This window comes from Mytilus trossulus, chromosome 8 (assembly GCF_036588685.1).
Source record: "Mytilus trossulus isolate FHL-02 chromosome 8, PNRI_Mtr1.1.1.hap1, whole genome shotgun sequence".
Taxonomy (NCBI): Eukaryota; Metazoa; Mollusca; class Bivalvia; order Mytilida; family Mytilidae; genus Mytilus; species Mytilus trossulus.
In genome coordinates, this window is record NC_086380.1 from 62,514,044 (window position 1) to 62,525,823 (window position 11,780).

The window sequence follows — 11,780 nt, forward strand, 5'->3', positions numbered from 1 at the left end:
CACTTTGTACCATTAAAGTGCATAATTATATAGTTGTTAAAAAAATATTATGATTTTTTAAGCACGGTGACACCACAGTACTGAAAGCATTCGTCACATATTATTCAATGATTTATACTTTAAACGTTTTATATGCTTAGCTTTCATAACTTAATTTAACATGCTAAATAATTCCAAATTTCAGACAAGGACCAAATCTTTTAAACTCGTTGGTCTACGCGTTTCTTCGGTAAAGTTCGGAGAGTCTATGATAATATTCCGGTAGTTAAAAGAGTAACGTTATACTCTTTGACAGAAACTTCTTAGTAGCGTGCTCGAGCCCGGTTGATAATATGTTCGATCAAAAGCCCGATCAAAACAGAGACTTGAAAATTGGAATTTGTTGTTTCTCTACATGCGGCTTTCAGTATAAAAAGATAAAAAATAAACTGTCAGTCTAGTATTTGGAATACTGTGTCTGGAAAGGGTTACCAGTCTTTCTGTTGAGTGTAACCTTGTGAGCTAGCACGTCAAAATTTTGATTAACATGTCGTTCTAGTTCAAGCTAAACGCATGGTTCCTATTCATATGTGTCCGTCCCCAATATCCGTCTTCATCGTCATTGTCTATAAAAGGGGTAACCGATATTACAACGGTTGAAAGATAAATTGTAACTATCATTTTTCATTATTATATTTGACACGCACAAAGTAAACACATTTCCCGTACAATGCCCATGCATTTATTGACAAAAATACTAGTTCCAAAATTGAAACTACAACTATTTATCGTGCCGTAACGCATTTCGAACAAAATATAAATTAGAGTATTCTTTTGTATCAAATTGAGTATTTTCATTATAACCATCAACAGTTCTGTTATAAATCAGTTCTTCCAAACAGTCCATTGCGTAGTGATCATAATCCCAGATTATTTTGTTTACAAACATTTCTGGCCGTCGTTCTAAAACTTGTAGGTCTTTAACACTAGCTATACATATTCCATGGTGTTCTTGTCCAGTACAGCCAGAGGTCTGCCATTTCTTGTACCGCGCCACATCACCATTTTTGAAACTGTTTTTCTTCTTTAAATCTCCTAAAATAATTAAATGAATCAAACGCGGTAAAACATGACATTATTACAGTAAAACTTAAGAGTATTACAGTAAAACTTGAGAGTATTACAGTAAAACTTGAGAGTATTACAGTAAAACTTAATTGAGAGTATAGACCACTTTCGAGTTCATTCGTCACCGAAAAAAACTCGTCAATTATACGCGTCTTTATAACGTCATTTTACCAGACAGAGGGGGTCGCCTGTATCCCTGCACCATTAACGTTCATCAAGCGTCTTAGTGATCGTCATTGTGCAGGAAACACTAAAAATAATTATTGTTCTGTAGGCAGGGGCGGATCCAGATTTTTAGATAGGGGGGGCGCAAATTTTAATATATTAAAAATTTTTGGAAGTTGTTTTAGCTAAAATTATTGAAATATTCTTCTAAAGGGGTGAAATGTAGATAGACGGGCGGACAGACGGAAGCAAAGTGAGACGAGACAGACCACAATTGCTCACCTTACCAATATATTTTTCAAACGAAAAGTTCTATACTTTTACCAGCGATTTTTAATTGTCCTTTCATACTATTTGTTGTTTACTTTTTTGATTTTCGGAGGTCGTGCCAGACTTTACTGTGTTCGCCACAAACAACTAAAATCAGAATGAGATGCATTTACGCAGTTATATTTATTTTCTTAGGATTCAAAGCATACAGTAATACGGTACAGAATTTGGCTAAATATTAAGGTTGCAAGTGAGAAATAAATGTAGACACAGAGATACAAATTAAAAAACTAACCTTTCGCTTTGAACAGTAATGTATTTTAATCGTTCATTACGGAAATCATAAAAGAATCTCAGCTGCCGACTGTTTTCTTGACCGTGTCATGATGAAATTAGGATTGTGAGTAAGGGATGTTTTGGTCCAATGGAACTTTGCTTATCAAACAAATTGATTATAAAAACCGCAAATACAATGTAACATTTTTTTTTACTTTTACTGCTAACAACCTATTATATTTGTCATCAAACGCAGCTTCGCGTTTGACACCTTCTTTTGAAATTATTTATAGAACTTTAATAAAGCGTAGGTCAGTTGATTAGTAATCACGTTGATTCTGTTAAACTGACTGTTTTGTATACTTTGAATGTTAAAAAAGATTGAATGGTCTCTTCTGATACTTATATATGTTGGAGTCAACCCATGCTTTGCAAATTTTAGGGGGGGGGGGGGCGCACGCCCGCCACGCCCCCGCCTAAATCCGCCCCTGGTAGGTACTTAATGACAATTCCCCAATGACAGCAGTGCTGATTGTCAATTTTGAGAATTCAATTTGCCGAATAATTCGTACAATATAGAACTATAGTTTTCTAACAACTCGCTCAACATTGGAAGGGAAGTGACGACGCCCCTAAACGCACAAATGACGTCCACTAAAACCAGAGTTTTTGACGGAAATGCATCGACCTCGAAAGTTGTCTATTACAGTAAAACTTGAGAGTATTACAGTAAAACATGTCAGTATAATAGTAAAACATGATATGGCATTACAAAAAGTAATTCAACTTAATTCTAACAAGCTTCAAATGAGAGGCGAATGTCTGTCAGAAAGATACCAGAAAAGGATATGTAAACGCCATGGCAAATTAAAAAAAACAAACTGCAAAAAACCTATAGTTGTTATTTTCTGTGTCCTTTCGGTCTCTTGTGGAAGTTGTTTCATTGGCAATCATACTACATCTTCTTTTTTAGCCAAGTGAGCTTTTCCCATCACTTGGCGTCCGGCGTCCGTCGTCGTCGTCCGTCGTCGTCGTCCGTCGTCCGTCGTCGTCGTCCGTCGTCGTCCGTCGTCGTCGTCCGTCGTCGTCGTCCGTCGTCCGTCGTCCTTAACTTTTACAAAAAAAAATATTCTCTGAAACTACTGGGCCAAATTTAACCAAACTTGGCCACAATCATCATTGGGTTATCAAGTTTAAAAAATTCGTCCGGTGACCCGGCCAACCAACCAAGATGGCTGCCATGGCTAAAAATAGAACATAGGGGTAAAATGCGGTTTTTGGCTTATAACTCAAAAACCAAAGCATTCAAAGCAGATACTGACATGGGGTAAAATTGTAAATCAGGTCAAGATCTATCTGCCCTGAAATTTTCAGATGAATCGGACAACCCGGAATCGGACAACCCGTTGTTGGGTTGCTGCCCCTAAATCGGTAATTTTAAGGAAATTTTGCTGTTTTGGGTTATTATATTGAATATTATTATAGAAAGAGATAAACTATAAACAGCAATAATGTTCAGCAAAGTCAGATTTACAAATAAGTTAACATGACCAAAATGGTCAGTCGACCCCTTAAGGAGTTATTGCCCTTTATAATCAATGTTTAACCATTTTTCGTAAATCTTAGTAATCTTTTACAAAAATCGTTTCCCCTGAAACTACTAGGCCAAATTAATCCAATCTTGGCCACTATCATCTTTGGGGTATATTGTTAAAAAAATGTGTCCGGTGACCCGGCCATCTAATTAAGATGGCCGCCACGGCTTAAAAAAGAACATTAGGGAAATATGCAGTTTTGGCTTAGAACTTAAAAACAAAGCATTTAGAGAAAATCTGACATGAAGTAAAATTGTTTATCAGGTTAAGATCTATTTGTTCTGAAATTTTCAGATAAATCAGACAATCCGATGTTGGGTTGCTGCCCTTAACTTGGTAATTTCAAGGACATTTTGCTGTTTTTGGTTATTGTCTTGAATATTATTATAGATAGCGATAAACTGTAAATAGCAATAATGTTCAGCAAAGTAAGATTTACAAATAAGTCAACATGGCCGAAATGGTCAATTGGCCCCCTAAGGAGTTATTGTCCTTTACAGTCAATTTTTAACAATTTTCCACTGAAACTACTGCGCCAAGTTCATTATAGATAGAGATAATTGCAAGCAGCAAGAATGTTCAGTAAAGTAAGATATACAAAAACATCACTATCATCAAAACAAAAGTTTGTGATGAATCCATCTGCGTCCTTTGTTTAATATTCACATAGACCAAGGTGAGCGATACAGGCTCTTTAGAGCCTCTAGTTTTTTTAAATAGAAAAACAAAAACAAAAACAAAAAGCAAACAAGACAAACTATTCATAAGCACAGCATAGAGTTAAGAATGAGCAAACTCCATCCGATATAATAAAAATAGAACACTTATATAGTTTAAATAGATTAGAACCCCAAAGAAACCTAAGGTGTTTGGGAAGGTAGATCATACTCCACAAGTGACACTCGTCGTGTATACAAGAAAACACAAACCCTTTGATAGTCTAATTCGGTAGGTCACACTCGAGTGTACCATTACATTTGTTTGTAGTATTTTGTAAAAAAAAATACCTTTCAGGTATACTCCATGAGCTTATCGACATTCATATAATCGGTCGATTGTTGGTTCCCGTACGTTGACCTGTGGTTGTCTGTTTACTTTTTGTTTCGTTGTTTCGCCTCACAATTAAACTAAATCGTATAATAATTCTTAAGTATTATTAATACAATATATCTTGGTCAGTAAACGACTGTTCTGCTTATAGTGACTTTAAACTACTAAAATAAGGCTTTCGGCAAGATTTCAGTAAGTGCAAGTACTCTTAAATCGGTCTTTTTTTCCGTCGTTATATTAGATGCTTTTCTTTTACTTTATACATATCCAATGATCATAACTTGATAACTTTACCTGTACCAAGTCAGAAATATGACAGTTGTTGTTCATTCGTTTGATGTGTTTGAGCTTTTGATTTTGTCATTTGCTTAGGGACTATCCATGTTTTTTTCTCGAAGTTCACTATTTTTGTGATTTTACTTTTTTATGATAATGATCTGAAGAAAAAAATAAGTGTGTATCAGAAATATATGTTAACGCTTAGTGCGTTTAAAAAAAATTAACGTTTGAATGGTTTTACACTTAGTCTAGTAAATTTGGGGGGGGGGGCTTTTATTGCTAGCTGTTCGATGTGAGCCAAGGCTCCGTGTTGAAGGCGTACCTTGACCTATAATGGTTTACTTTTAAAAAAAAATGTTACTAGCCTAAGGATGGAGAGTTGTCTCATTGTCACGCATACCACATCTTCCTGTAACCAATTAAATTTCCAAAAAAAGTTTATATACACCATGTACGTGTAAATGAAATTAATGTTCAACCATTTAAAACCTAACTACATACCTGTAAATGATCCTGGAATCCGTAGATGCGGATTGTGATTTAACGTTGTAAAAAATAGTTCGTCCGGAATATCTGTGCGTTTTAGCCAGTTCATCAGTCTTATTGAAGTGGCGTTTCTTATAACGAACTGTGCAAAGTTTCTGTTTACTGCGACATGTACAGAACCTTTGAAGGGTGTTATTTTGTCCGGAACTGGTCCTGCCTTTTCCCATCTTTCTTCCCAATTTAATCTAAAATAGTCACAAATAAAAATCAATTAAATCATCGAAAAAGAACGGCGTATTTTAAAAAAAATTATATTCATGTATATTTTTAAGAATCAGATTAAAACGTAATCACCAGCAGCATACAGTTCTCACTCACCGAGCAACAACTATTTACTGTTCCTGGACACTTGTGTTCACCCCTTAGGTTTTGTGTTCTTTTAATATCGTGATGCTCAATACTATGTTTTCTTTAGTGTTGTGTTTTGCTTTTTTTCCCTGTGTTGTCATCTTTATATTTTAGTGTCCAAAATAGATGCTATTTCCGTGTATTTTTCGTCAACCTATGATCTAGCTTTTCACCTTGATATGGTGTCAATATGTTTAGAGATTTCTGTATTATGTTAACTTTTCGTAATGTTATGTGTTCAGGTTTTTTTTATGACTTTTTAATCTGTTCACTACTTGATTTGTCGTCTGGAAGTGATTGAAAGCTAGAACTATAATGTATAGGCACTTGTCTTATGTCAAAGACCGTCAGTTGACCTCTAAATGTCTTGTTGGGCATGCAGCTGTCTCATAGTCTCATTTTAGTTTAATTGCATGAAAGCGACTACCTAAATAGTATTTGGTATCAGTACTAGCTCTATATAGACTTTTTATATCATCGTACAAGTACCAAAACAAATATACTATTTAATACATACTTTGTTTCAATGTGAACATCATTAGCACCGTTAAAAGATTTCAAGATCTTGACGATTTCCCGGTTAGTCTTCAATGGAAACTCTTGTCCGGTCAAATTTATAAAGTATTTCCACTTGTACTTTAATAGATTAGTCATGCAGGTTAAATCAGCTGCAAGAACAGAAAATGTTCCCCATGCCACGTTATAAGCTTTGGAGGAGAAAAACACATTATCGAAACAGCTGATTATATACCGAACGGCATCATAGTCATCATCGGACATCTTCATATCGGCATGTATGCAGTAAAAATTCTGAGGTCTATAAATAGATCGCAGCAGACGTTCAAACTGATAGACAGACTTGTAAACAAGGATACTGTACGCCAAAGGGAATTCCTTTTCTTCCCTGGACAAAGTATCTGTAATATATTCTCGACTATTTATAAAGGCATCGCAATTTGCTGTTTTACGGATATAATAGGACGGAGTTAAAACTGTTAAATAGTCATTTCCTAGGTCGGCAGATTTCGTAATTTCACTTGTACTTCCACGGATGATTTTCGCACAGTTAACCGATTTGACGAATCTTTTCTTTGACAAAATATAATTTTCTGGCTCGTCCTTGCTTTCTTTTTTGGTATTTATTCTCTCCCATGGGGCAGCTTGGTAGTACTTTGCTTGGTATTTTTCCGTTAAGTTCGTTTTTTCCTTGAATTTTAATTTAGCATCTGCGTATTTATTTTTTTCTGTCACTTTATTTGAATTGATTTCAGAAATTTTATAACTTATTTTAGTTTGATTACTTAAATACTGTCTTTGTCTTTTATGAATTTCAATGGGTATTTCTGGTTCTTGTGAATTGTATATATGAATGCGCGTCATAAGTGTCTCCCACCTTACAACAAAAGTCGCCAAAATAAAACACAGTAAAACAAAACTGGCATATTTAGTAGATATCGTGTGTCGTAAACAAAATTCAACCTGTAAATAAAACAAAAATATTTAAATCAATTATTATATAGTCAATTAATTAATGCAGGAGAAACAAAAACTGATGATGCGCCCCTACATGATTAAGGAAGCTGGCTTGTCATGTTTTGGATTTTTTGTCAGATTTTCAGAATCCTCTGGTTTTATCCATTAGAGTTCCTTAAAAAAAATTGCCCGGTGACCCCCATTTTTCTTTTGGATTTTTTTTTCATGTATAATGATAAGCCATCTGTTAAAGTCTTATAAAATTTTAATGACTTTTTAACAGTTTTTGAGAACTTTAACTTGTCAATGATATGTAGCTATGAAAAGTCGAGAGAGAATATTTTCCGGACAAAATTTCAATTGCTCATATCTCGAAAACAAGCACGGTGACCTATTTATTTGTTTCGCTCTTTGGACTCCTTGGTCAATTCCCTATCAATATAAACTAATATATATATTGAACGTTAATTACTTTGAAACTGATGATGCGCCCCTACATGATTAAGTATGGGCAATGCAGTGCCTATTTTTGAAAATCTGGTAATCAATTAAAAAACAACATTATATACAATTTTAATATTGACTGATCATTGTTGGTGTTTTAACGCCACTTTTTTGCGCCACTTTTGGGCTATTTCATGGCGGCCACTTTTTTTTATTGGTTGAGGAATCCGAAGTGCCACGTTTTATATTTATAGATTCTACCACTGCATAGAAATTGACGTTTTATCGCTCGCGACGGTTTGATATTTAAATTAAAACGCGAGACTTGGTAAATTTAAATTGAAAATGTTAACATAGAGATATGTCTCACCTTTTTGTAATTTAGATAATGCAAATGTTGAAATTAAAATAGCAATAATCTAACATGTAAGTTATACAAATACCAAGTATTATTGACCTACCACTAGTGGTTCACTATAAACTAGACCTTATCACAAACTCATACATTGTTGACGCCGACGCCGGAAACAACATACCTATGTCTCGCTCTTGACTCCGCCAAGGCGAGACAAATATCAAAATGAAGCTGTTTATTATAGAGAAGTACCTTAACATGCGAAATCCAATTGAATTTGTTTCTCTTATGGTTTATTTGTTTGATGCATGATATTGAATGAATTTTCTTTTATCAAAGTATGGGATTAAATTTGAGCTCAGTGCGTCAAATCTCGGAAAGATAATTGATATAGAACAAGACCTTGCGGTATAATGTCAAAAAGTAAGTGGTTGAGTTTAATCCATTAAAAATCAAATTAAACAATCAAGTCGTTTTATCTGTTCTTAATCCATTTAAATTCACTACCGTATTATATATAATAACTATTAATCTTATCTTTATGTGTTAAATTAAACTTTGTGGAAATATCTTTTATTTTCCTTTTAATTCAAACTATCAATTATGACTTGGTAAATCTTGTAAACTTTTAAACTGTTAAAAAGAAAAACGCATCAAATGAAACGAAAATTACATAAAGACTAAAATACCAACCATGCAGTGCTTATCCAACATTCAATAGAACTTGTAAAATATCAAATATACTGAACTCCGAGGAAAATTCAAAATGAAAATTCCTTAATCAAATGGCAAAATTAAAAGCTCAAAAATATGGCACCCCGTTATTATATTTATTCAATTTCGATTTAAATAAGATATCTTAATAACAAAATGAGATATCTGATTAATTAAATAAGATATCTTAATATATCAAATAAGATATCTGATTAAAATGTTTATCAAGATATCTTATTAAATATATAAGATATCTTATTTTAAATATAAGATATCTCTATTAATTTATAATATATCTTATTAACTATATAATATATCTTTTATTTAGTTAATAATAGAGATATCTGATTTACTTAATAAGATAGCTTCATAAGTTAATAAGATATCTCTATTAGTTTATAAGATATCTTTAATAATTGATAAGATATCTCTATTAGTTTATAAGATATCTCTATTAATTAATAAGATACCTTATAAAGTATGTATTTAAAAGATATCTTTATAAAGAAGAAAGATATCTTAGTTATATACTTTATAAGATATCTAATTAATTAATAGAGATATCTTATTAACTTATAGAGATATCTTATAAACTAATAGAGATATCTTATAAACTTTTTGAGATATCTTATTAACTTATAGAGATATCTTATTAACTAATAGAGATATCTTATAAACTAATAGAGATATCTTATTTACTTTCAAATTAAATAAGATATCTTATAAAAATTAAAGATATCTTAACACTTTATAAGATATCTTGTTAAATAAATAAGATATCTTCAAATTTGAATAAATATAAAAACGGCGTGCCATACAAAAACGTCATACGAATGAATAACTTTGATTGGATGTACAGATGCCATTAACAGTCAGAAATGGACACGACATAGTACAGTGCCATACTACAGGTACAATATTGACCGAAATTGTCATTGTGAATAAACTCATCATTCATACTAAATTTTTTATATACGTCAAATGTGCGTTTCGTCTACAAAAAACTCCGAAGTGACGCTCGAATCCAAAAATGTTAAAAAGGAATGTGCATATATGTTAAACAATCATATATAGTATGATTTAATCTTTTGATAACTAAATTAATAGTAATTATACTAATAGAAACAATGATCAAAGCTCTTTACTTATAGTGTTGAACCTGTAACCCTTTGTATTAAGTTTATATAAATGATTGATCTGTTTTCCGGTATCGTATCTTTTCTTGGCTTCTTTCTATTTTGACAGAGAACTTGTGCCTCAAGTCAATACAATAAAGAACAAAAGGAAATCGGGAAAATGCAACTACAACTGTCTGAAAACAGACTTCTAAGTCAGGAGCCTGTAATGTAGTGGTTGTCGTTTGTTGCTGTGTTAAATATTTGTTTTCGTTGAATTTTTCGTGCATAAATTAGGTTATTAGTTTTCTACTTTGAATTGTTTAACACTTGTGATTTTGAAGACTTTCATATCTGACTATGAGGTAGGAGCTTTGCTCATTGCTGAAGGCCGTATGGTGTCCTATATTTGTTAATTTCTGTGTCAAGGGTGTGGTCTCTTGTGAAGAAATGTTTCAATGGCAATCATAACACATCTTCTTTTTTTATATTAAATAATGACGTTCAGCAGAGAAAAATGTGCGGTTATTTAGTCGCATAAACCCCCAATCAGGACTGAGATATTTTTATTGTTCCGAAGTTCTGTCTGTTTTTTATTTACTTTATATACGATTGCGAGTATTTCAAGCGTATTACATGTATATGTGACTGGGGCCGACCCAGACATTTTGAAAAAAAGGGTAGGGTTCCAATCACATGTCCCATTTAAATGCATTGATCGTAAGAAAAAAAGGGTGGGGTCCAACCACCGTAACTGTCAGACTTTCCTACAACGCAAGTATTGTAATACAAAGGACGTCTCATCTCTTTAGTACAGATGTTTCTGTAATTTACGTGACGGCTCTATTCGGTAAACATCGGAAATATATCCTAAGTTAACAGTATATTTTCATTGTCAACATACAAACACAATCCTTATTACATAATGTTGAAAGCTTATATAAATGATTATCCTTATTTATGATGGTTCGATATATTCATTATATATATACTTAGTAAGTGAAAGCTTAAATTATACGTAGAATTTCATTGTACATGTAGAAGTGATAGTTTATTAAAACAACACTGTGTATACAAAACACTTAAGAAATAGGTAAAAACTTTTAAATACATATATAGTCTATAGAACGGAAGTGTAATCTACAAAGAGAAAGCGTAACATTGAAATTAAGTACTCACCAAAGCGAACTTTCGTGATCTCATAGTGATATTTTGTATTATAATGGAGAATCATAGCCTTTCACTTTTGAACAACTGGACACGTATTAAAAACTTTTTGTAATGATGTGTTCTTTATGTAAACAATTTACGATAACTTTTTAAACCGTCATGAATTTCCTATTAATAGTTACACAATTTTTATGGACATTTAAAATCCCATTGTTCCTTCGGGCCATTCAATTCATTCGTGACATTTAAACAGTTATATTAGTTCATCGAACATCCATTTTTTGAACTAAAATGATATCAAATAAACCTGTTGTTAATATAGAAATAGAGTTCCATATAGTAATGTCAGAGGCGGATTTATAGGTGAGTATTTGAGGGTGGCGGGGGAGGTGACCCATGTTCCTCTTTTTTAGCTGTATTTGTGGTCAATCCAGACTTTAAACAGATTCACTTCAAATTTTATCGTGTTTGAGGACACTAGCTGTGCCCCTTTATTCCTTCCAAAACCCCTGGATACGCATCTGAATATTCACGGAATAGTAAAATGGAAGTGAACATTGGACGTGAAGATAAATAAAAAAAATTAACCATACACTTGTATCCGTAGAAACAGATGATACACTTGATAATTAACACAAGATATTATTACATGTATTAAAATTAAGTTAAGACTACGATAGATACGTCAAAGCAAGTGCATATTCAGAATGTATTATAAACAGAGATTTTGGTTTAAACAAGGAGGCTCGAGGGAATAAAAATTCCAGAAAAAAAAATAACATTTTCATTACAAGTTTTATTTATTAACTTTAGTAGTTGTTACTTTATCATATGGTACAAGAATAATTAAAAACAACAAATCATTGAAAACGA

General features: G+C 32.7%; 1 protein-coding gene across 1 annotated transcript; it reads right to left on the reverse strand.

Moving 5' to 3' along the window:
• Positions 1 to 694: 694 nt before the first annotated feature.
• LOC134681241 (beta-1,3-galactosyl-O-glycosyl-glycoprotein beta-1,6-N-acetylglucosaminyltransferase-like) lies at positions 695 to 11,161 on the reverse strand. The gene is made up of 4 exons (XM_063540775.1): positions 10,917 to 11,161; positions 6,154 to 7,115; positions 5,244 to 5,473; positions 695 to 1,074 (listed from the first exon to the last, which is right to left on the reverse strand). The coding sequence occupies exons 1-4, from the start codon at positions 10,938 to 10,940 to the stop codon at positions 761 to 763; spliced, it is 1,530 nt and encodes a 509-aa protein (XP_063396845.1). The 5' UTR covers positions 10,941 to 11,161; the 3' UTR covers positions 695 to 760.
• Between the last annotated feature and the right edge of the window lie 619 nt (positions 11,162 to 11,780).

What these genes read in the sequence shown, in the direction of transcription:
- LOC134681241 (XM_063540775.1), bottom strand. Translation starts at nt 10,940, where the DNA reads ATGAGATCACGAAAGTTCGCTTTG. An exon ending in GATCACGAAAGTTCGCTTTG is followed by an intron (nt 7,116 to 10,916) that starts GTGAGTACTTAA and finishes TTTTATTTACAG; the next exon opens with GTTGAATTTTGTTTACGACA. An exon ending in GATTCCAGGATCATTTACAG is followed by an intron (nt 1,075 to 5,243) that starts GTATGTAGTTAG and finishes TAATTATTTTAG; the next exon opens with GAGATTTAAAGAAGAAAAAC.